The sequence below is a fragment of the Aspergillus pseudodeflectus genome (genome assembly GCF_044049435.1).
Source record: "Aspergillus pseudodeflectus strain CBS 756.74 chromosome Unknown BJX68scaffold_53, whole genome shotgun sequence".
Taxonomy (NCBI): domain Eukaryota; kingdom Fungi; phylum Ascomycota; class Eurotiomycetes; order Eurotiales; family Aspergillaceae; genus Aspergillus; species Aspergillus pseudodeflectus.
Genome location: NW_027263829.1, coordinates 43,110 through 66,395, shown reverse-complemented (window position 1 = coordinate 66,395; position 23,286 = coordinate 43,110). Strand labels below are relative to the sequence as shown.

Below are 23,286 nucleotides of genomic sequence, written 5' to 3'. Positions count from 1 at the left end.
TCAATCTTCCCAATCACAGACAACAAGCGCCGACAAAAACACCATCATACGAAACACCGAGCCATAGCGATCATCCACGAACCGAAGCTTCCCTAGTTGCTTAAAATTCCCAAGTCCCAGACCCGCCGAGAACACCGCGAGTAGCTCCCCACTTTCGCCATCGACCAGCTTATAGTTCCGTCGGAAAAGGTTCTTCGACTCCCTCGGTAGCCCATCGGCATTAAACGAGCGTGTCCGCTTCCAGACGAACGTCTTGCGCTGCACGGCGCCATCATAGTCCAGCACGGCCATCTCCCAGCGGTATCGGACGCCGGACCACCGATCGAGCCGCTTGAGGTCTTCCCAAATGGCATTCTGCGCGTACTCTGGGTCACCGCGAGCGATCTTCGCTGTCCGTGAAGAGGCGATGAATTTCACGAATGCCACAATCGGGCCGCTGGCGTCTTTGCCCGGGTGCATGGTTAGGTGTGGTGCGGTGGGGCGCAGGCCGTTCGTTTTGACGTAGTAGACTGGTAGGCCCTCATCGTCGATGATGGTGTAGTTTGGTTTGAGGGATTGGAAGATTGTGTAGACTCGTGAGAAGTCGTCGTGAAGTGTGCTGTCTGGGGTTGTTGTCCCGGAGCGGTTGATTACCGTTGAGAGTTTGCTGGGGGTCTTGCTGTGGAAGGGGATTGTAGTCGCGCGAGGTCGCATGTCGTCGTCTCGTTCCATCAGTCGGTTTCTGGTCACCCTTGGGTCTCCCTGACCATGGACGCTGTTATAAAATGTGGGCGACGAGAGGGAAGGAGTGAAGATGTTCGTCATGGTGTGGAGGCTCATGTGATGGTTGGAAGGAAGAAGGAATGCGAAGGAATTCGGTGTATACCAAACCAATCAAGTGATTGGCCTGTGCACCGCGCACTGACGAATTTGGCCCTCTGAAACGGCACTAGAGCTGTCAACTGAAACGAGAGAGAAACTGGCGAGCGGCATCTGGGGTTCTCGAGAGGGGCCAGGCTGCCTAGCCGAGCGGGCCACGTCGAGAAGTGTGGCGCAGTGACGCATGGCATGCAGAATAGATGAATTGACAGCTCGAAGGAACATGTTCGTGGCTGGTCATTGGCTCTAGTGTTTGGCGTCTCGGCTTCGGGTCCTTTGGGCGTGGAACTGCGGGGAAGTCCGGGGTTCGATTCAGACTTTCGAGTTCTCTTCGGGGGTGCGCCTATCACCCGTCTCGTCTAATCTAATCTATCTGTCACGGGTTTCTGAACGGATGAACGGGACGTTTTTCTACCAGGCGTCGTTCGAGCCCTCTTCCCACCCATCTGGGTGGCCAACTGTAGGTATACGTAATGACTCTCGATATTCCGACGGCGACCTTGGGGATGAAAATTCATTTCTCTTCGTATTGCTGTCCTGGCACCATATTCTGATAGTTCGATCTACTTCAAGGCTACGTTTGTGGGAGCAGTCGCTAGTTTGGTAAGTTCCATGATGACCCTTCGAGGTAGCAACGGCGACGCTTCCACCTCTATCAAATAAGAACACTGCAAGTTACATGGATTGTGCTAAAGCCGCTTCCTGTAAAAGACACACCTCACCTCCGTTGTGTGATGGACATCCCGTTCTGAATCTGTATTGTCAAGTTGGAAAAGCTCTGTCCAGCTATTCCTGCGCAAGGCCACGCCGATACTCATCGAAAGCCCTCTCGCAGTCCCCGAGTAAGTCATGATACAGCATCTGTCTCATCCGCCACGAAAAGAGCCACGACCAATCGCTTTGCCGAGTCACGCCCATGTAACTGAGGAGAAAGTCACGAACAGTTTGAACGATCCCATCCGAAATGTGAAAGAGTCTGCGGTTCATCATAGCGGTTCGCACACTCCGCGACGTTCGCGCCTTCCGTATGTGTTCGTATATCTTCAACACGGCAGGTATGATGCTCTGCGCGATTTCCCTGGTAGACAGAGTCGGATCGCTTCCGTGTGCGTCTTGGAGATGCTCGTTCGTTAGGCCGAGCAGCTTGCCCATCGCGAAGCCGTCTTCGACTGCCATGGCGGCGCCTTGAGCTTGGTATGGCAGGGTTGGATGGCAGGCGTCTCCGAGCAGGGCGACACATCCCTATATACGTTAGCCATAGCGCCTCATCTGGTCTCTTTGCCTTCATACCTTTGCCCACGTCGGTAGTTCCGGCAAGGTTGTAAGCTGCCACTTGGTCACTGATGGGACGCACGATATCAGCTTCTCGAGACTAGCCAGGGTCAGTGACTAGTCAGTGCAAGATCGGAGATACCAACGTCTCATCCCATCCAGCGTAACTCCCCCTCATCTCTTCCACGTCCCCCTGTACCCGCCGAGTCCCCTTCTCCAGGTTGTCCGGTCGGATGAGCACGAGGTTGAACTCCATCCCACCACGCACTGGGTAAAAGATGGAATGTTTGTCGGGTCCCAGCCAGCTTGTAATTGCCATCTCCCGACACAGCTCGTTTACTCTTGAATCGTTCAGACGTTCGAGTTGCTCCTTTTTGAAGGTTGCCCGGTACGCCAGATCGCCGGTCTCTTCGGGGTTCAGTGGCGTCTCGAGGATAAGATCTCGCACTCGCGAATACAGCCCTAGTAAGGTTAGAATGGAGGGTAAGGTCAATTTGTATGCCATGTACATACCATCAGCGCCGATTATAGCATCTCCAGCGATTCGTTCTCCGCCTGCAAGCAGCACTTCTGGTCCTTCAAAGTCAATGTCCTCCACTTCGGCATCCAGGCGAATCTTTACCTCAAGCCGCGTCGCTTCGTCCAGCAAAACGCGATAAAAGTCCACGCGATGGATGATTCTGCAAACAAAGGTCAGACACAATCCGCTGGAGTGAACGAAAACACGTACATCCAGGGCACCCCAAACTCCTTCACGATCCCCTCGCCAAAAGGCATCGAGCGCAAGACGCGACCGTCATCATATCGTCGGAAATCAACATGCTGCACAATACTTCCTACCTCGAGCAACTGTTTAAGAACACCCAGCTGTTGTAGGATTCTCGCGCCATTGGGTGGGATCTGGATCCCTGCGCCGACTTCGCGCGCTTCGGCCGACCGTTCTAAAACGACGACATCAAGATTCTGGCGTCGACAGGCGATTGCGCAGGCGAGGCCTCCGAGTCCGGCTCCTACGATGATGACTTTCATGTTGTTTGGAGGAAATAAGGAGAAAAACGTGGTCTGATTTCGCGGGATGCTTCGATTCTTGTCTTGCCTACGCGCGACCCCACTCCCCATTTACGGATTACTCATTTTTGACGCCGACGTGGTAGTACAACATGATGAATGGCCATTGCACCGTCCTTTTTCCACTGCTTATCTTCCATCCGCTCAAATCTGCTCCCGACCGGGTCAGCAATCCCTCGATTTCATCAGGTGTACGAGTTCGCAGGCACGAAATCAACCCGTCAATCCACAGGGCCAGCGGCGCGATGGGAATGAGGTACGTGAAGAGCAGATGGATCGGAGAGCGCCAGTACCACCGAAGTGTCACGTAGAATCCCCAGAAAAACACGAGCGGCGAATACAGACATGTCGGTACATCTCGCGCGGTGATTTCGAATATTCTGCGCCATTAGCATTGCCATCAACGCAAGAGCCAAAGGAAACATACACAAACGCATCAGCCTCCGTTACGGCACTTGTCAAAATCGCCATCGCATCCTCATCCGTGAAGTGATGAAAACAGATGTTGAAAATCCGACACTCCTTCTTCCCCAGAGCCACAGACTCATCCAACCTCTGAACCGCCCGCGCATCGACCGGCTCTTCGACAAATGAAACATTCGGCTGCTTCTTGGCTATCGCCGCCCACTGATCCACGGGCGGGAACATATCCGTCAGCACAAACCGGACAGGATCGCGCCCCTCCTTCTCTGCTTTACTATTTAGCGTCTTTTCAATAAAGGGTGTTGGACCCCCCGCGCCCGCGCAGATGTCGACGATTGTGTATTCTGACGGGTTTGTGAGGTGCGATTCGAGGACGGCGCATGCTTGTGTGGCGAGACTGCCGCGGCTCCAGAAAGGAACGCGCAGGTTCCAGAGCTGCGTTAGGGAGAATTGTTCGTGGTGGTGCAGCCAGGAGGGGAGCCAGGTTTGGTCGCCGAGTTCGTGGAATTGGATGCGTGGCCAGGGCATTTTGTTGATTTCGTCCCTTGTGCTGTGGTGTTGGTGTTGGAAGAATGATGGAGTGGAAAATTGGGTTTGGTTCGGTTTGCGTTCCGCCGGATCTGATCCATCATTGTACACCAGAAATCAGTTTGATTGGAACGTGTCGATAATTTGTGTAGCCTGAATATTTCTGAATATTTCTGGTTGATGAAGCTTCTTTTTTTTATGATAGGAAGCCTTGAAAACCTAGACGAAAACAGTGTAGTAGGTATTGGTGGAAATATATATATCGTCACCAGGTTCCCGCTCCGCACATTCTAGACAATGCTCGAGATTCCTCAATCGTACCATGGAAAGTCAGTATTGAAGCAAGTCTGACGTTGATCCAGTTTCTCAGCCATGTTCTACATTCCCTATCTTACTCATTTTTGTACTTGCCATGGTGAAGATTTGGCTGTATGGACTCTGTGCGGAGACCCTGGCCACGGAATTTGGACCTTCCAGAAGAAGAACTCACTCACTATCAGCACTATAACATAGTCCACAAAGAACCAATCTACTTCTCTCAGATCAATTATCAAGAGATGTTGGAACATCTAGGGCCAAATCACAGAGTCACAGTAACTACCCAAGCAATTGCTTCGCCCTCCCGTTATCTAATATACAAATATTAACGCTACGTTCCTTCCATTTAATTATAGGAAGACCCGCGGCGCGCCTCCTATCTAGCTCCTTCATCCGTTTCTCCCACGTGGAGAAACCCATATCACGGGAGCGTTTATATCGCCTCCTTTTGGGTAGGTCCCGCGCCGCCGCAAGGAAGTCACTCTCTGCTTCTGAAACCCGTTTCTCCCATGTGGGAGTGGAGATATCGAGATTGGTACCTGCGGCGATTGAGCGGAGGAACGATGGGAGGCTGCCTACAATATCGACAAGATCGAGATTGGGATTGGGGCTAGGGCTGTGGTCCGGGACGTGGGTTGGGGCGGTGGGTGGGGCATTGCCGTTGTTGTTGTCGATGCTCGGGCACGATGTGGGCAGAGGCTTGACGGATCCTGATGAAAGCGTATCGCAGGGAGATTTCCTCTGCTGCGAGGTGATTGCCAGAGAATCCGGCCGGGATGGGACCGACGGCGAATCGGCCTGCGGACGACGACGATGGCGGCGGTGGGGTGTCGTGGTCCACCTCGGTGGTCAGAATAGACAAAGGTATCCGAGGCCGCGTGTTATTGGGTACAATATAGCCTCCTTCTCAGGCGGCCGGTCTTCGACAGGATCCCAGTGACCAAGCGGGTTCCGGCAGTACACATCGTCCATGTATTGACAGGGAAATGCAACAATGCCGTACTTGACGCCATAATCAAGGTTGGAGATGTCAAGAACCACAAGGCCGTATTCAAGGCGTTCCCATGGACTAAATTGGACAGCGGCTGCAGCTGGACGTCGTCGTGCTGCGTGCGGTTGTGGTTGTTATCGAAGGCATCGGCGTTGAGATCGGCATTGTGATCTTCATTCTCGCAACAACCCCAGCAAGAGACACGTCGCCGTAAGCGGAAACTCGCTGGACGCGCCATCATCACGGCACGACAGCTCGGGCGGTCGTTGTCGTTTCGCCCGGTTATATCGACGATGGCCATGATATGGAACGAAAGAGGTCTGTGGCGTGTCTGGGATACGGGGCCGCTCAATACTAGAACCCTTGGTCTCGGTCTCCCCACCCGCCTGTGACTGGGGCCGACGACGGTACCGGTCCTCCGCAAGTGCCCTCTCTGCCTCAACCGGTGCGCGGTTGGCGGGATCAGCTGGTGGTCGGATATAAGTGTGTCAGCACCGCGCCTCTTGCATATCTCCGCAAATCGATGAGAGCAACTTGATCTTAACGCCGCGAGAAGGGGTATCCATGGGTGACCTAGTATCGGCGGATAACCCCGCAAGGTGATGTTCGCCATCCTCACGGCAGGAAAGTTGGGCGAGAGCGTCCCGGCATGAGAACGCCGTGGAACGTCATGTCTTGAAACCTTACGCTCTTTGACCTTGACTAAGACTTTGTCCCTGATGGAAACAGGTAGGTTGGAACCATGCTGCATTTGCTTCAGACATTGCCGCCCTTTCATAGATACGTAGAGGAGGGTCAGATGGAACGTATTCTGGTTATGCCTGGGCCCTCCATAGTGGTCACTGTGTCCAAGCATCATGATCAGGTGCTTGATAGCTTCCGCCCGTTGCCCGAACACCTCAAGCCCCACGAGCATCATTTTCTCGGCTTGCTGCTTGGGATCCAGGGCGTCAATCTTAACCACACCCCGCTGTGACCCTAACTTGAATTTGTCACATCTGGGGTAACGGTTGCAAAGTCCGCCACGCCAGCGCCGGGTGTATCGCGGAATAGCATTGAAACTCTGTGACTCATCTCAGAGAAGCTCCATGGGCATGCGCCATACCTTTCTGACAATGCATCTGGTTATAGGGAAGACCACTAAAAGAAAACCCCTTCTAGCGCTAGTTGGTCCTGCTTTATACCTAATCAACTTGATAAGTTGCCTGACAAGTATCGTTCCATCCTTGAATTATGATGCTGGATTGCCGTGTCAGACCAGGCAAACAAATGCAGGAGATTCAACAAACTCGGCAGAGTTGTTATGTGCAAGTCGCGGGACACCTTTTGGAAAAGCCCTAAGGTCTCAGCAAAGGGTCCTGTTTCATCAAGTGCAACAAGCGCCACGCTTGTACACCACAGGAATAATGGACTGGAGAAACCCTGTTGCGCAAGAAACTGGAGCTTTGGGCACAGTGAATGAAGCAATACACTTCTCACGACCGAGGACCGGGGAATTGGAAAGGTAACATGTGTAGCGTATAATAGCACTGCAAGACGGCAGGTCAGGTAAAGCTCCAAAAACTGTTCTTGCCCTGTAGATTGGCCGTCAAGTCTCAGGATCTGGCCAGGCGCGTCGTCCTCATTTGGTAGGGAGAACAGTCTGTGGTGGACCAGATCTCGGCTGTCCGCCAGGAGTTCAAGAAGTCGCGGACTATGTGACTGTGTTGGTATAATGTCCATGGCATAAGACAGTTCTCCAACATGTGAAAACACGTTCACAAGTCTCTGATGTACTGGCTGCTCCATTAAGAGGAGCTCGTTGAAGCCAGATCCTGGTTTTCGTAAATCATCACTAGCGTCCGGCGCAAATAGCACGAGAGGGGGATCCAGCTCCAGCTGTTGCCCATGGACATCTATCATTGGATAGAGTGGTTTTCGAAGAGTGTGCGCGGCATTTGTGAGATCAGCGACAGAAATCTGCCACGCTAATGCAAAGGGACGAAGCCTCTGGATTCCTTCATGATTTGCAAGCAGCTTGTACATATTTTCCCAATGGAGGCGGTTATAGTCGCGACCGCCATAAAACTCAAGGGCATGGAGCCCCGTAAACGTGGGTGTAAATGGACTTGGCTCTCGGCATAGTCGCTGCGTAGCCGTCTCGGTGTCGTTCACGGCGAGGACTAACATGCATCTGACGATGCTATCAATGGCTTTCTGCTCGGTGTAGCTTGTCACTTCTTTCCGTAGTGCTCTGAGAGTAAGGCCCTTCAGAACAAGCTCTTCCTTTAATTCAGCTGGATCCGGCGGCATATTATATGCCAGGCGCAGCACACCCTCGTGACGTTTGCTTGACCAGAGGAATGTAAACAATTTCAGTTGGTCGTGGTCAAAGGGGAATGCCCATGTTTGATAAAGGTCAGGGAGATCTAACGAGCCCCGCAGATTTGGTAGGACGTGTCTACTGGCGAAACTGAAAATCTCATGTACCCTCAGTCGAGAAGTGGTTTCGTTAACAGGGATCGTGGGTTCAAGTCCAGAGCCTATGTCGTACAGCGAGCTGCTGCTGCTGCTGCTGCTGGGGTGCAGGGCGTTATAGGAGCGAATATACCTCCCACAGAAGGAGCAGCAAACCGAGCCCACCTGGGCCTTGCTCATCATCCGGACCCTTGGCTTGATGGGCTGTTGGCCTTGACTGTGTCTTGGCAACGGCGCAAGAGGGGTAGATTTCGGGCGGCAACTACATGCCGTTGTCCGGTCCACAAGTAGTTTGTTTATTTCGGCCACTGCATCCTTCCGTCGCTGGTGCTGTTTTTGGCGCATTCCTGCTTGGACAACCTTGGACCGGATCCCAGTTCCCCTGCCTGTAAGCACAGGGCCGCCAACAAAGACAAAGTTCGTTTCTTGTGCCTTTGGAGTCATTGGTGTCGTGGACGTGCTCATCATGAAGAATGCCCAACCAGAAAGGAAAGAAAAGAATAGAATAAATCGAGAAAAATAATTATCAAGAAGGAAAGAAAGCCGCCCTCATTGGCATTTATCGAGTCCCACCATGGACCTTGCCGAGGAAATCTGTGGGCAGCCAAAGGAGGATAATACTACAATTGGTCTAGTGTCTCGACTACGCGAAATTGGGCGAGCTTGTTTGGATGCTTTCCCAAAATGGGACTAGAGAGCGGAACGGCCTCGTTAGTTTACGTAAACCGGCCTCTAAAAGGCATGATAAGCAATCAGTCAGCCTGATTGCTTCGAGGGGTTGAGTCTTCTGATAAAGTTCCAATGTCAGATGCCCATACTTTATGATAACAGTCAATCCACTCCGTGAAATGCCTTTAGCAAGACGTGCATGCCAGGATCCGCAGGAAGAATCCTTCTTTGTTGGTGGCCTGTGCTGAAGGGGAGGGCCGTCCCGGAAATCCGCGGTCTGCATTGGAGCAGTGCGTGAGGGGAAGATCGATGTGGAGAGGGGTCGCCAGATTGCGGCAGACAAGTTAGAAAGATACTAAAGAAGTTCCCCATTCTTAACGTCTGGGACGCCAGTCATCACTTCTTCCGCTCCACCGGACCCCGACTTGATTTGGCAGAAATCCCTGTCTTCCGCCTGAGCCGGGAATTAACATGGTCTCAATCACCGGTGTGGGCGGTTATAATATAAGCCATTCTGACTTCAGAAGATTACTTAGGACGTTTGTCAACGGTCTAATGGACTGCAGAGCATAGTTCCCCAATATCTTTGATAATCCAGCCACCAGTTCTGGGACCCATTCCATAGAATCGGGTAGAATCTGAATCTGCTCCATCACAAGCACACTCTGGTGGCCGCCACCAGCCCCCATTATAATCCCGGTAACTCGCCCTCTCAGTGTCTAGCCTCTCCAATAGATAGTCTATGGAGTATCAAAAATTCAACTCTGCCACTTTGTCTTCGAATTTCTGAACAATTTCAGGGAAGCTCTGATGAGGTTGGCGACATTCTCAATCCAGATCATCACCTCAGGGTACTCGCTGAACCGGGAAAGAGTCTAGTAACCATTCAGTCCGTCATTTCCCACGTGGAGGGTAAGATTTCGAGCCAGGTTGACCAAATCGACCATCACCTCGTCGCGGTTGTCGTGCCACCTATCATTGCTATGGTCTGCTTCCCAATATACTAAGCCTGCGGCACATTTGGTGATCAGTCTCTTATGTATGTACAGAGGATAAGGGAGTCACGCTTAGGGCCACTGCTAAAGCTGCCGAATTCCAGCATACAGTGTAAAACTTCTGTAACCATCCTTATTACTAGTAGCCCAGGTAAAATATACTTTGTCCCAGCCAAGCTTACTATACTTGCACGCACAATAGAAATACCGTGGCTCCAGGTTTAATAATGCCCTCCTATGGGAACCTAAATTTCCGTCCTTCCCCTTACTCTAGCCAAGAAACCTGGCTAAACCTCTACCAAGTATTTCTACTGCAGCATCATACTCCTTAATACTAGGAATAATGCCGTATCTAGTCGCGCCCAGGAGCCCCCTGGATATCCGGTTGATGGAGCGTTTTGGGACTCAGAAAGTGAAGCAAGGAGTAATGGTGGGCCAATCAAATTTAGCAAAATGCAAGCAGGCTCAATCAAGCAGATGCCATGGTAATGTGTTAAGCCGGTATTTACAAACTGTCCACACTACCAGGCAGAGCTTTATAATCACAAGTTGAAATTTCTAGGCTCTTGCTGCAACGGTCCTTCGTAGATCCTACAGCACCACTCTACTCTAGGCGAGCCTCTCGGCGATAAGCTTCTTCAGGTCTGCTGGTGCCAGTTCTTTAATACCAAGCAGCTCATTGTCTGTCACATCAAATGCGCCACCATAAGTATCACCAGCGAGAGCGGTACCTTTCATCAGTTTCATGAAGGCCGGCATACTAAAGTCACCGACACCAAATTGTTCCAGACTCTCCTGTAAAAGCACGCTTGTCTGTTCGTTGCTAGTCCTCCACTTGATATCAGGCCGAAGCTCCTTTGCAAACCCAAGCAGTTGGTTTTGTGTCAGAATTGCCTCTGATACACGTATGACTCTGTTCTCCGTGGCGTCAAAGTTTTGCAGGATTGCAGCGATAGCTCTCCCCACCACAGGCAAAGAGGTAGAACTGATCCGATTGTCGCCTTCGTCGAGCATGGCCACAGTGTGGTTCTGAAAGTCCAGCAAAATTGGACTGCTCAAAACAGAGTCCAAGAAGGCGCCACATGCAAGAACTGTCCATGACAATTCTCCGGCTGCTGCCTTTTCCTGGAGGTAATTCCGAATCTTGAACATGGAACTATAGATTGGAAAATTTTCGAGCTTCGGATTGGTGGTAACGCTGCCAAATTCAGAAGGAATAAAACGCTTCACTCCTGCGGCAATGGCGGCCTCGATAAGCACAGTTTGATTGTCGACTGCTGCACCACCCACAGTTGATACGACAGCGTCGACACCTTGAAGTGCAGCGGTTAACGACTTCACTGAATTGAAGTCAACTTCGAAGACATCGATGTTTGAGGCGTATGCTCCAGGCTTTTGAGAACGAGTGAGAATCGCGACTCGAAATCCTGCATTGACAAGTGCTTGGAACACGTAGGGTCCCAGGGTGCCAGATGCCTATAAAAAGGATCAGCTATTGGGCTCTTAGATGTTCTTCGGAGTCCTTACTCCAGCGATCGCAACAGTTTCAATCTTAGGCATCGTGCTGTAGACTAATGGTATCTTGAGGGGGCTTCAGAGGATAGAAGAGGAGTGATGGAGAGACTTCTATCGCGGGACATAAGACCATTATATATTGCTGTTCAACCACCGCTCTTACAAAGCATTTAAATCACCTTCCAAGAGTCTACTATGAATCCGCACCTAAATCCATCAAAGTCCGCACTGTTCCCGCTCTGATTCTATAAACCCCGCCGGAGTGGCAACCGCAATCCGGCTGACTCAGCATTCAACACGCTCAACTTCCCGCCGGAATGCCGATTCATGTTCCCCATGGCCCGCAATCGATATTAAGCAGGATAAACTCGTCAGAATGGATGCTCGCCTTCGGGTGCACCTTGCCAGAAAGGCTTGCGCGCGATGTAGATCCCAGAAGAGGCGCTGCGACAGGGCTACTCCTGAATGCGGACTATGCCGGAGGCGAGTGCTTTTGAAATGGTATTTGGTAGCCGCGGAATTCCTAACACAGACTCTAGGCTTCGTCAAGCCTGTCACTATGAAGGACGGGCGATATCATCTCCAAGTTCGACACCGTCGTCCTCCCTTGACGCAGAGCTCCCCCTTGAAACGTTAAGTCCGGGCCATATCAAAGACGCTATCGCGAAGAAACTCACATCAGCCCCGAGCGATATTTTTGCGATATACATCCAATCCATCCATCCTTGGTTCCCTATTATCGCACAAACACCACCGGATCAGCTCCCGCAATCTTGGAACGAAGCTTCCCTGGATTACACGCTCCTCGCCCTCTGCATTAGTTTGCTTTGTACCTCCCCGCCCCCCTCTTCAGGAGACGGGACTCTATCTGGTCTTCAATCCGCGTACCTACATGTCAAGAGCTGGATAGCAGTGATCGAAGGACTCGGCATCACCTCGCTCAAGATCGTCCAAGCAAGGACTTTGGTCACACTATTCGAGGTTGCACATGGCTTCTACCCGGCAGCTTACATCTCTATTGGGACTACTGTCAGAGCTGCCGATGCACTTGAAATTCACACTGACTTCTCTCCATCATCTTCATCGTCCACTACTGATGAGTCAGGCAGAGAGGAGGCCGTAATAATCGGGTGGGCGATCCGTATTCTGGACAGGTGCAGGCCTTCCTTTATCCCTCAAAACTATAACTCCCCTTTGTACTGATATCTTCTAGATATGTAACAATACAATCTGGACATCGACCATCTCTCACTCGCTCTCTCGTCAAGGGTATCCATGATCCCAACAAAATCCCCTGGCCCACCGGCCTCGAGAAAGACACAAGAAGCCCTCTCTGGCAACTCGCCCGTATGTTCGAAGCGTCCACACTTCTTGACAACATACACAACGTGTTACACAACCCCACTTCAGAACGAGCATTCAACGTGGAAGAAATAGGGCTTTTGGTGGAGACATCATATAGCCTCCGCACGCTCCTAATCGAAGAGGTTGAAGATGCGGACCAGATATACTCCGGTGGGCTAGGACTTTGTCATACGTTAGTGGAGCCGCGTTCATCTCTTCCAGATCTTTTTTGAAATCTTCGCATCGACGCTGATGTTGCACAGTGGCCTCCTCCTAGCCTACGAGAACGGTACCAGAGTTCAGATTACCGATGGACAATCTTTAACTTGCCAATCACTTGCCACATCATCTTTAAACCCCGTGCTCACCACCATAACCAACATGGTCTACCCCTTTGTCAATGGTACACAAACCATAGATTTTGATCGCCTTCCTCCATTCATCACATTTCTTGTGTACAAAGCGGCAAGCCTAGTGACAGAGAGGATGTGGATGGAAACAGGCTCAAGTGAGCCATTGAGAAAGCTACGGATTCTGAGAGGATTCTTAAAAATGGTCAGCGCAAGGTGGTTATGTGGCGGTACGTTGACCCAAGAGCTTCTAGGACTGGGTTGGCTAACTATGCGTGACTAGAGTATTACCTTGGCCTTCTCAACGAGGATACAGCGCCGCGAATATTAAAATCTATCGAGGGTGGGTAGAATTACCTTTGCTTAAAGTTGCGGGAGATAGGCGCCGAAGCCGATTAGATCTTTTTGAATCATGAATAGACCGAACAATCGAGTCAAAGTATAATACGAAGTCACTGTCAACACTGAATAGGTGGTGTGGAGAGCCATGTCTATCCTAATTATGGTACTACCTATTTAAAATAGTATCTAATATCCCTTCAGTGCCGAGCCTTAAACACAGATTAGAAGGGGCATTGACGTTCTGTCCTGTCGATTCCCCAGACAAGCTAGGGAGAATGAACATCTAGAACCTCCATTGGAAGGTGTTGGACGTGAGGAAATTGTACACGGTGACATACTACTAGACGCATGAATGGGAAAGATCACAGAGTTGTGATAAACTAGGAACCCCAATGACATTTATCTCGAGAGCATTAGAGAATCACCCTGCCGCCACAATCGTGTTTACCCGACGAACTAGGATAGCACACCACAAATAATACCAGGATAAATCTGCTGAGCCGTGAACGCCGGATGGGAAGCAACAATCACAATCCCACCCTGCCCTCCGCAGTCGGCTTTGCTAAGAGAGCGTGAGTATACACCCATGGTTTTGATACACGTTATCGAAAAGCGTGAGCTTACTCAAAAAGCTGGCAGTAGATGAACTCTCCAGGAATGAGAACTGATTTAATCGATCTATTACAGATGATACACGGTTTTAGCATATAACGAACTTCTTTTATGGAGGCCGGATATTGCAACGTACGGGGATAGGGAGTGGCAGGTCCCGTCAGCGGAGAAGGTCTGCCCCGCGCCTTGGTAGCTTGGGTCACCGTAGATGGTGACCTGGATACATCAGAACTAGCATTCCCATTGTGGAACTCAATACAGCGTTTCGGACGCACCTGGGGGGTAATTGCAGCCTGAGCTGACGCAGCACCCAGCGAAGCCAGGGCAATGCCGGAGATGACAGAGGTGAACACTTTCATTCTTGTGTGAATCTTGACGAATACATAATGGTTAGCGAATCTTCAAGCCCTGTGCGGGTGGTGGAATCAATATTTATCATGAGCTCAACACTAAGTGCTCATGCAGGGGGCATGAACTCGCCATCCTCCCCCGCGCGGAGGAATGTGCGGCAGCGTGCAGGCGCCCAACCGCGAAGTCGGTCACGTTACACAATGCGAGGGCCCTTTCCTACTATTGTAGAATGTGCAGATTGCAGCAGTGATTGCGCTTTCTAATTCGCTATCCTGATCAAATGTTGCATTGCCTTCAAACACCAAACGCCGAATGCCAAACTCCGAAAAAGCAATGCAATGTAACCCTTCATTCCTTCTCCTGCTAAAATTTAGGCTACTAATTAGCTATTCTCGAATATCTCTAGGCATGTAGCTATAGCTTAAGAGTTCTAGACTTTCCTGGAGAGAGCCACAACCATACATATAACCAGCTATTCTTTTGACCCACCGAGAATCACTCAGTCTACCTTGTTTCATAATCCAAGGGGCTTCCTGTGACACCTGGTGGAAATCGGGTTTCCTGGGAAATCTACCTTGCCTGACGCCTTTGCGCAAGAGCATATGCTGTACATTATTCGGGATTCCTCGATCTACAATGAACAAAAGAAAATCCTGGCTTTCTTTGTCCGTGGCTTGTGAGCATTCGCCGGCATAAATACCCTCCGCTGCTGCTCATCTGGTTCCTGGCGGTAGTGTTTAGCATGATGGACAGCTCTTTCAGTACCTTCATAGGGTGCATAGCTCGTTTGTGCTGTAATTTGAGCACCATACCACTGGGAAGGTTATGAGTTTATTTGAGGTTTTAGTGGGTTGATGTAGCTGTCATTGAGGGCTGGGAGGAGATTTAACGGCAATCCTGCTTTCCCCAGCTGGGGCTTTATTACCTCACGAGTACTGGTCAACTGCCATTTACATCCCAGACATTGACTGAAATACCCTGGTTCTCCTAGTTGTTACGCCTTGTTTTAAGAATGTCGCTCCGTTTTCAAGTGCAGCGCCCATTGCATTATCGACTTCATCGAGGTGCGTCAAAGTAACTCCCCCCTCCATCCGTGAACTTTGGAGTGCGTTGAGGTTGGCAGACGTTGACTCTGGGCAGAGAATCCCACTCTCTACAATCATGCCCATATGGGGCCGGATCGAACCGAAGCGACCCAAGCTCCGATCGCAGAAAGCTTGCTAGTCAGATTTTCGATGCAGACTTGATGCAGAGCCATTTCATCCCTTCCTTCATTGAAGAACTGGGTATATGCTTCACAGAGGCTCAGCCGCTCCACCGGCGTTCGGCAGTTCATGGCCCCGTAGTCAACAAAGACGGCGCGCGTGTTGGGGTAATGGCTAGCATAGACGGGCAAACCGCTTCACCTCCCAGGCAATCTCATACCAGGTGCCCATAGCGCTCATCAAGGATGCAAAATTTCGCATTTTGAGGATGTCACCACCCAGGCCGTGCCTCTGGAACAGCTCGACTATTATGGAGCTCCCCCTTGCTTTCCAAAACTCTTCAAAAGTCGCTTTCTTAATGAGTAGCCCGCACAGCTGCGCGAGCCTTTTAAGTCTAACAAGCATTGGGGGTTGTGCGGAAGCCCAGAGAAATCCAATTATCTTCGTCCACATCTGGCATCATTCCATTCAAGGTTTGGTACCAGAAGACGTAAGACTCGAGCTTTTCACGGGGCTCCAGTGTGTGCCACGGGAGTGTGCGATCCAGAGGATTGAGGATGTGTCTCTCTGTCTCAAATACCTTAGCGCAGCTGGTCACAACTCCAGCGCCGAACCGCTTCTGTTGCAAAAGCCATCTTACATCATTCCTGGTCCTAGCACACGCGACTTGTGATCCGCGAAACTGGATCAGTTCCTTCAGTTTGTCGGACTTCCCAGCCTCCCTCAGTTCCTCCTCGCTCACATCCCACTGATTGATCAGGGTGCAATATAATCTGAAGAGTCGCGGTCGATCGACCACTGACGTGAAGAAACAGAATCCGAAAGCTTTTGCGACATCATTATCTGATGGTATGGTCTTCTCGTTACAGGCTCGGATGAAGCTGTCGACCACGTCCAAGGGTCGACCCAGGCGGCATAGGGGCTCATGTTAATTCCAGTCTTTCTCCAGACAGGCCTTGTCGCAGTACGAGACTGATTTACATTTCTGCCAGTGGATTAGAGTATCTCTCTTCTAGAACTGGTTCGAAAGCCTCCATCCCAAGGTGACACTCTTGGCCCTTCGGAGTCTGTCGCATTCTTTCTGCTGTGAATGTTAGCTCTAGACGCTTTGGCATATCCAGAGCGGCTCATACCTGCCAGACACCCTTTCCATATATCTTTGTGATAACCACTCAATCTCCCTGGAATGCAGACGGGGGTCGGGAAGAAAGCTCTTCAATGCTCTTGTACCCGGGGTTTGCTAGAATTGGAATGTATATCTTCCCGTCGATCGGCGGAGTCCACGTGACAAAAATTCTGACATGTTGACAACCAAATCAAAGGGATAGTAGACAAGGAAGCCAGGTAATTGAGTCATCGAGTGTGAAATACGTTCAGTCTACATAACATATGTGGCAAGCGGCGGGAGCAAGAGGTTATTACTTCAATTCCGGCAAATTGTACGCTATGCCAACTTTGTGAGTTTCTGTAAGAGAGGTTGCTAAACTTGTATAGGCTATTTGACCTTTGACGTACTTCCAGAAAGTGCCCAATAAAAAGCCCGCGGCATGACAATTCATATCCGATGCGAGCTGCACCACCTCATTCTCGTTAACAGAAAAACCCTGGTACTAAGGAATGAACAAAGGGGAATCCGTCTGCGAACATATGATATCAGAGACCATTTCCCCATCTAGGGACCTTCCGGCTCCATCACGCATTCATTTGGTTTTAATAATCTTCACGACCAGAGCAGATCGGAGCAGGAGATACAGGTCAATCAGACATAATAATAAATGACATAGCGCAGAGCCGGCTCGCTCCTCTCTTCTGCTATAGCTATACCTTTTTTCTACCCCAGTTTGATCTATAAACGAGCAGCAGGGTGCGATATACCCCGAGTCTGCTACTGTTGTCCATAACATTTGGCTGATAAGGCCCTTGGGGGTACGTCTCTTTATCGCCGATGGTGTCGTCAGTCTAGACGTAGTTCCATGGTACCTCAAAACTAGTGGCATCCAAGGTGGGGTGGTTAGTGCTAAACCTATTTTGGGGACAGTGGGACTGTGATGCAGCCTCAGTGTTGATTGGCCGCGATGCCCCATAACATTGACGACGGTAGTCCATTTTATGCAGTCGAAAGTTCAAAATAATAAGCTAAAATGTCATCACGGAGATAGCGGGATTAGATGACTTGCATTGAAGGAGCCCCGCACAATCTAACCTCATCGGAATAGTTAAATAGCTAATATCAGATGTGAAGACACAGGTTATTATCCACGACATTTGAACATTTCAATTCGGGCTTTTATCTTTTCTCTGCTGCCGAGACCTTCCAAACATTGTGCCTTCGCCTTCCATCAGAACAGTACCATGCGCTCCTACCTGGTTACCGGATGTTCTCGAGGAATCGGGCTAGAGCTTACACGTCAACTAGTCAGTTTGAAGGACGATACTATCATCTTTGCAACTGCTCGGTCCTGCAATAACGCGAAATTTCAGGAACTCCTAGGTCAACACCCGGAGCGCATTGTATATGTGCCCCTTGATGTGACGGATCAAGTCAGCACCAAGAATGCGGTAGATATTGTCACATCAAAGCTAGATGGCAGAGGATTGGATGTACTCATCAACAACGCTGGTGTGATGAGCTATGGACCAATTGAAGAGATGTACGTCTTTTATACTTTTATCTCATCTCTCTTGCCTTTTGAGATTGCCCAGCCGTCGTCCACCTAGCACACCTATCCGCTGACTGATTCTCTGCTCAGGGATGATTTGGAAGATGTGTTCCGCACTAATGTCCAAGGGGTGCACAACCTTACACGGGCAGTCTTGCCCCTGATGAGAAAGGGAACAGAGAAGAAGATCCTTAACATGTACGCTCGTTCGCTCCTATCCCTCCCTTGGTTCTCAGGAGCAACAGACTAAGGAAACTGCAAGCTCTACAACGCTTGGCTCAATCTCAAAACAACCAGTCAATCACTGTGTGGCAACCCCTTCTTACAAGATCACAAAGGCCGCTTTAAACATGCTTACGGTTATCTACGCCAATGAATTGGAGAAGGAAGGATTCACAGTGTTCTGTGTCAGCCCTGGGGTACGTTTACCGGTAAAGCCTACAATGACTCGGGATAGCTGACACTTCACAAAAACAGTGGTTGAAAACGGATCTGGGAAGCGAAAACGCAGATCTTCCGGTCGATGTTGGCGTTACATCTGTACTGAATATCCTTCACGGAATTGGCCGGGACGGGAATGGTCGGTTTCTCAATATTCATGTGCCCGGGTGGGAGAATGCACCAGGAATGAATCAGTACGATGGAAAGGAGGTACCGTGGTAGATCCTTTTGGCAAACAAGGGGAAAGATACTCCTCTTCAAATGTTAGGGGAGTCTCTCCAATGTTAGGGGAACTGGAACGGCTCGGCTGCTGTGTCTAACTCCGCAGTATCATGTCAAGGAATATCATGCTAAATTCCAAAGCTGGTTTTTCTAGCGTACGGTCTCAATGGAACAAAAAAGTTGCGAAATATCAATTGCTCGCATCGCCTATGGGCCCTGACACCTTATTTTTAATAAACCTCGCCACCGTACACGCCGTGGCTTATAGGCTAAGTCGAAGCGTCGTCACTAGTCACACTCACGCCCTGTGCCCTGTAGCTGTTCTCAAAAAGGGCCTCGGTCTGCCAGGGTGGGAAAGTTATGAGGATATCGTAGGACAAAGCTGCTGGTACCTATCCAAGGCTATTATCTTGTTACCCATGTGGACGTTCGTGATCCTAATTATGTTAATCAACGCCTGACTATCTTGGTCCACTGACACGGCCCGTAAACTAGAGGTGGTGATGATATATTGTACGCTATATTTAGCACAGAAGATGCACTAACCATATATCAGATCGCCATTAACTCGCCCCAATCATTGAACGCGCTTTTGAAATAAAAAAGTCGTTACTTTTCAAGTACTTGACCATGAAGCTCCAAAGTGTGATACCAAACAGCTGGCCCGTCCCGCCAGATGCTCCAACAGGAACTATCATCATCACGCTTTGTCCTTGATCGTATACCCGTCGCTTGGTTTTGGAATTGCGCCCGATTATATCGTTTTTAATGTTTGCGGCAACAACTGTCGCCTGCTCGGCGGCTTTGAAAGCCAGTCGCATTGAATTGTTAGTAATATCCCCAGCTGCATAGATCGGATGTTGCTCATTATCATTGACCAGAACGCGAAGTTCATTGTCGACCTTCACCCAACCGTCATCATCAAGCCACTCGCGAGGAATAAAGCCGTTATTTGGTACCACCCCAGTCGTGGGGATGTACAAATCAGCGGTCATCTGGTCGCCACTATCCAGAGTTATGTTCCAGACCTTGTTACCATTGGACGTGCTTGCACTGGTGACTTTGCGTGACTTTATGAGCCTGACCTTCTTCTGTTCAAGCAGGCTCTCGGCAGACCTGCTAGCAGATTCATTGAGCATGGGTAATACTCTATGGGAAGCGGAAACAATTGTAATATCCACTGGCTTTCCTCGCTGCTCTGCTGCTTCGGCGATTTCGCCAGCTAGCTCAACACCAATTGGTCCCGCGCCTCCAATAACGATGCTTGATGCTGAAGAAATAGCATCCTGTGCGCTCTTTATGAGGGCCTCCATGTTATCGAGGTTGGACTGCTTGAAAGGAATGGGGACATCTTCTCGAAATGTTGACTGGGTTGTGCTTCCTGACGCAATGACGAGATAGTCGAAAGGGATGATCCCTCCGTTATCGAGCGTGACAGAGTGCCGGTCGAGCTCTATGGAGCATACGTGATCCTCCACGAAATTAAATGAATCCGGAGGGTACTGCTCAAAAGCCGCCCTGATTGATATGAGATAATCTTCCGTGTGAAATGCCGTGGGTTTAGCCATGATCCGGGGAGCCGCAACCGTGTAGTAGAATGTTGGGGAGGGATTGATCAGGATAACTTTGCATGAGTGAACATCTTCGAGAAGGCTATGCGCAATAGGAATTCCGGCAAATGATGCTCCAATAATCACAATAACAGGTTTCTCAGATACCATGGTGATTGAATTGTGAGATAAACACATACAAACACACACAGAGTTCTTCTGACAGACTGTATATCATGATAAAACACCCAGATATGGTCAACTTCAAAATAAATTATGCATCTAGTAGAATCATCTGGAAACTCGTTCGTCAATTTCTAATGCTTATAAATCCAAACTGCCTAATCTTGCCAGTGAGTCTTCCTTAGCCTCCAGTCTCGGCTGAAGAATCCACCGATAAATGATAATTCCCCCACATATCTGCAACGGGGTATGATCTTCGGAACCAGAAATCCCGCGCAAAAGCAAAAGAAATTCCGGTACCTCCGGGCACGCCAGATCATCAATGATTTGCCACTGAGAAACGTGTGTGGAACCCGATTCAGACCCCTCAAGGGGATTCACAACAATATCCTCGTCCAAACGGATACCCAACGTCCAGCTCTGGACATTCTTTCTCAGATGGACAAAGACCCGAAAGCCCATGACTGGAAATTGCGGTGCGCTACTTAAAAATGTTTGGTGGTAAGGCGCCGAACAAAAAGTGCCCATACTTCTATTGTTTCCACAGTTTGCCAGGCACCCGTCATTCTCCAAAGGAGCTATATAGTCACGGTGAGGGTTATATTTCTTCGTTGCCTTGTATTTCAGTAGTCAAGAAACGACCTTGGTTAGACATCATACCCATCCACGCCCTTATCAGTCACCATGGGGCTAAAATCTCTTTTAAAGTCCCCATCACTGCATTCCACATGCCCTTGACACACAACGAACTGACGCACGCCATGCTTATAAAAGTATTGGTTGTCCATACCAGAGCGGCGGAGTTTCTCAGGTAATAAACCATGCTGAGGAAGTCCGTCATTGAGGGCGTACATCTTTTCAGAGGTTATATAATGTAGTTCCAAGAACAAACAAGAAATAGGATAAGTGAATGCAATATCTAGACTCTCTACAATTTAGAAAAGAATTCCCGCACATCGCTTGCCCACAACTCAGGATGAGTAACAGCCGGCCAATGGCCGCCAAAGTCGTATCTCTTGAAATAAGCCACCGGAGCCATTCGTTCCACCCAGTGTCGTGGCTGAATATATTTAGCAAGACATGAACTGCTCAAGAAATAGTTAGACATACCGTTAAAGGCCACTTGGCAAGCGATGGAAATGGCCCGTTCTGGCCTCCCCACTGTGTGACCCCGGTTGGCACATTCGATTTGGGAAGCATTAAAATTTCAGGCTATCAATAGTCAAATGTTAGTATTGAGTATCTTCAGTTGCGATTTCAATGTTGAATTAGGACCAACTCACCCGGTTCATGCCCGAATATATTTCAATAGAGGGGTACGGTGGCTGTATCCACTGCAACATGGTGTCTGTGATGAGTTCATTGTATTCGTAGGCAAATCCGTCGCTGCTTCCGTATTTGAGGTCCCACAGCCAACCCGCAAATCCGACTGGGCTGTCTGTAAATGCCAAAGATATCGCGGCCGGCTTTTGATTCATCACCGTAGCGTACGATGCATGATTCGCGAACCACTCACCTGCGGCTGCCATGAACTGATTTTCTTCCTCGGTAGTCTCATTTTGAGCTTGCCGTGCAAAATCTGACTCGCTCGGGGGAACCAAGAAGAAATCCGTAAAGTGGCCGATGATGCTATCACGAACATCTTCCACCATCCACATGCCAATCAGCCAGCCAAGGTCAGTCGTGACAAGGCCATACTTGCCATAGCCTAGCTGTCTCATGAGCGCATCAAAAGCCCTGCCCATCTCCCTTGCGCCGAGGCCGGGCTGTCTTGCTGCTGGGCTGAATCCAAATCCTGGTAAATCAACAGCCACGACGTGGAATGCCTTCTCGCCTTGTTGTGCCAAAGGTTTTATGACACGAGACCATTCTAAATGGGTAGAGGCCCAACCATGGATAAGAAGCAGTGGAGTGGCCGCGTCGTCATCAGATCTCTCATGGACAAAATGGAGGGGAATTGGCGCCGAGTACTCGCCGTTTCCAGGGACGGTAGTAGCGTAGTGTGCAAACTGCTCGTTCATCCGCTTCTCAGCTGCCCTCCAGTCGTAGTCGTTGGCCCAATGATTTGCCAGGCCTGCGATAGCCCCTGTTGGAGGACCTTCGATCGTCCACGACGGGGAGAAGACGGGTGACTGGCGATAATCACGCACCTTCCGCAAGGTATACTCGAGCAATTCCTGATCGACATGTATATCGAAGCGCTCGGGGGCTGTGGTGCTTGGAAAGTTGAAATTTAGCCTGGTATACCCCGACTCGTTCCCGGGAGTGACTGTTGCGAGAGAGGTCATAATGTGGGAGAGGGTTCGGCAGAAACGGTTCAGCTTTGAGATTGCCTTTTGTGGGGCACAGGGTGCAGAGAAATAAAGATCTCACCATTAGTTATATAGGTCAATGTCTCACTGATTCTGAATATGATCTTTGACGCATTTCCAATATCGGGCTTGCAATCAATTTCTCCGAATGCGAGTCGGACTTCTTGAACCTCCGTCGTCCCGACTGCGCGGTGTTCGGCCACTTGAGATGCCGACCTACTGAAGATGTTTTGAGTTATTAGTTAAAAACTGGAACCAAAAAGAATCAGCCAATAGAAAATTAAGATTTGCCAAAGCAGACCCTTTACGGCTTATAAATCCGTGGCGGAGCTCCACTCAGATTACTACGCTCGGAGTTAGTATATGCCTCAAGTGGAAATCCGAGACACACATTGCCCTTGGCCCTCCGCCGCTTCACACAGATTATGTCATGGGTATCTTTGGTGACCACAGACCCACCCCGCCCCATGTCCAGACGGTAGCAAAGGACGGAGCGGACCAAGATATTGTCCAAAATGATTGGTCGGGGCAAGGTGCTCCCATGACAGAGGAGGTAATGTCCGTTATCGCCGTTGACATGCATATCAAAATTTTTAGACCACCATGCGTGATGTCCACAA

The 23,286-nt window shown here is 49.9% G+C and overlaps 10 protein-coding genes across 10 annotated transcripts; 2 read left to right on the top strand and 8 right to left on the bottom strand.

Annotated features, from left to right (window-relative positions):
• Positions 1-804, bottom strand: BJX68DRAFT_270807 (uncharacterized protein; the record flags this gene model as incomplete). Its single annotated transcript, XM_071046775.1, has 1 exon — positions 1-804. One exon carries the CDS (start codon positions 802-804, stop codon positions 1-3), a length of 804 nt encoding a protein of 267 aa, XP_070894900.1.
• An 840-nt stretch (positions 805-1,644) lies between these two features.
• On the bottom strand, positions 1,645-4,149 carry BJX68DRAFT_257872 (uncharacterized protein; the record flags this gene model as incomplete). The annotated part of the gene is made up of 6 exons (XM_071043423.1): positions 1,645-2,100; positions 2,273-2,592; positions 2,644-2,810; positions 2,861-3,192; positions 3,272-3,578; positions 3,626-4,149. The coding sequence occupies 6 exons, from the start codon at positions 4,147-4,149 to the stop codon at positions 1,645-1,647; spliced, it is 2,106 nt and encodes a 701-aa protein (XP_070894899.1).
• Positions 4,150-5,072: 923 nt separating this feature from the next.
• On the bottom strand, positions 5,073-6,511 carry BJX68DRAFT_168304 (uncharacterized protein). The gene has a single exon (XM_071037002.1). The coding sequence runs from the start codon at positions 6,375-6,377 to the stop codon at positions 5,349-5,351; it is 1,029 nt and encodes a 342-aa protein (XP_070894898.1). The 5' UTR covers positions 6,378-6,511; the 3' UTR covers positions 5,073-5,348.
• Positions 6,512-8,458, bottom strand: BJX68DRAFT_168303 (uncharacterized protein). The gene has a single exon (XM_071037001.1). It carries the CDS (start codon positions 8,381-8,383, stop codon positions 6,647-6,649), a length of 1,737 nt encoding a protein of 578 aa, XP_070894897.1. The 5' UTR covers positions 8,384-8,458; the 3' UTR covers positions 6,512-6,646.
• Positions 8,459-10,188: 1,730 nt separating this feature from the next.
• Positions 10,189-11,139, bottom strand: BJX68DRAFT_270803 (aromatic alcohol reductase; the record flags this gene model as incomplete). Its single annotated transcript, XM_071046774.1, has 2 exons — positions 10,189-11,055; positions 11,107-11,139. The coding sequence occupies 2 exons, from the start codon at positions 11,137-11,139 to the stop codon at positions 10,189-10,191; spliced, it is 900 nt and encodes a 299-aa protein (XP_070894896.1).
• A 298-nt stretch (positions 11,140-11,437) lies between these two features.
• On the top strand, positions 11,438-13,233 carry BJX68DRAFT_244937 (uncharacterized protein). Its single transcript, XM_071041411.1, has 5 exons — positions 11,438-11,577; positions 11,634-12,248; positions 12,308-12,631; positions 12,702-13,018; positions 13,072-13,233. The coding sequence occupies exons 1-5, from the start codon at positions 11,471-11,473 to the stop codon at positions 13,137-13,139; spliced, it is 1,431 nt and encodes a 476-aa protein (XP_070894895.1). The 5' UTR covers positions 11,438-11,470; the 3' UTR covers positions 13,140-13,233.
• A 353-nt stretch (positions 13,234-13,586) lies between these two features.
• On the bottom strand, positions 13,587-14,101 carry BJX68DRAFT_270801 (uncharacterized protein; the record flags this gene model as incomplete). The annotated part of the gene is made up of 4 exons (XM_071046773.1): positions 13,587-13,692; positions 13,755-13,808; positions 13,879-13,958; positions 14,018-14,101. 4 exons carry the CDS (start codon positions 14,099-14,101, stop codon positions 13,587-13,589), a joined length of 324 nt encoding a protein of 107 aa, XP_070894894.1.
• A 3,503-nt stretch (positions 14,102-17,604) lies between these two features.
• Positions 17,605-18,621, top strand: BJX68DRAFT_278449 (SDR family oxidoreductase; the record flags this gene model as incomplete). Its single annotated transcript, XM_071048540.1, has 4 exons — positions 17,605-17,949; positions 18,049-18,156; positions 18,221-18,377; positions 18,436-18,621. Exons 1-4 carry the CDS (start codon positions 17,651-17,653, stop codon positions 18,619-18,621), a joined length of 750 nt encoding a protein of 249 aa, XP_070894893.1. The 5' UTR covers positions 17,605-17,650.
• A 406-nt stretch (positions 18,622-19,027) lies between these two features.
• Positions 19,028-20,389, bottom strand: BJX68DRAFT_244936 (NAD(P)/FAD-dependent oxidoreductase). Its single transcript, XM_071041410.1, has one exon. It carries the CDS (start codon positions 20,367-20,369, stop codon positions 19,185-19,187), a length of 1,185 nt encoding a protein of 394 aa, XP_070894892.1. The 5' UTR covers positions 20,370-20,389; the 3' UTR covers positions 19,028-19,184.
• Positions 20,390-21,266: 877 nt separating this feature from the next.
• BJX68DRAFT_244935 (epoxide hydrolase family protein) lies at positions 21,267-22,758 on the bottom strand. Its single transcript, XM_071041409.1, has 3 exons — positions 21,638-22,758; positions 21,465-21,566; positions 21,267-21,414 (listed from the first exon to the last, which is right to left on the bottom strand). Exons 1-3 carry the CDS (start codon positions 22,640-22,642, stop codon positions 21,283-21,285), a joined length of 1,239 nt encoding a protein of 412 aa, XP_070894891.1. The 5' UTR covers positions 22,643-22,758; the 3' UTR covers positions 21,267-21,282.
• Between the last annotated feature and the right edge of the window lie 528 nt (positions 22,759-23,286).

Bases quoted from the DNA above. Each gene is read 5' to 3' on its own strand.
- BJX68DRAFT_168304 (XM_071037002.1), bottom strand. From the start codon at position 6,377: ATGATGCTCGTGGGGCTTGAGGTGTTCGGGCAACGGGCGGAAGCTATC.
- BJX68DRAFT_168303 (XM_071037001.1), bottom strand. From the start codon at position 8,383: ATGATGAGCACGTCCACGACACCAATGACTCCAAAGGCACAAGAAACG.
- BJX68DRAFT_244937 (XM_071041411.1), top strand. From the start codon at position 11,471: ATGGATGCTCGCCTTCGGGTGCACCTTGCCAGAAAGGCTTGCGCGCGA. The intron at 11,578-11,633 runs GCGAGTGCTTTT...CACAGACTCTAG, and splicing joins GAATGCGGACTATGCCGGAG to GCTTCGTCAAGCCTGTCACT. The intron at 12,632-12,701 runs GTTAGTGGAGCC...GATGTTGCACAG, and splicing joins GGGCTAGGACTTTGTCATAC to TGGCCTCCTCCTAGCCTACG.
- BJX68DRAFT_244936 (XM_071041410.1), bottom strand. From the start codon at position 20,369: ATGTGTTTATCTCACAATTCAATCACCATGGTATCTGAGAAACCTGTT.
- BJX68DRAFT_244935 (XM_071041409.1), bottom strand. From the start codon at position 22,642: ATGACCTCTCTCGCAACAGTCACTCCCGGGAACGAGTCGGGGTATACC. The intron at 21,567-21,637 runs GTGAGTTGGTCC...GACTATTGATAG, and splicing joins TATATTCGGGCATGAACCGG to CCTGAAATTTTAATGCTTCC. The intron at 21,415-21,464 runs GTATGTCTAACT...AAATATATTCAG, and splicing joins TTGCCAAGTGGCCTTTAACG to CCACGACACTGGGTGGAACG.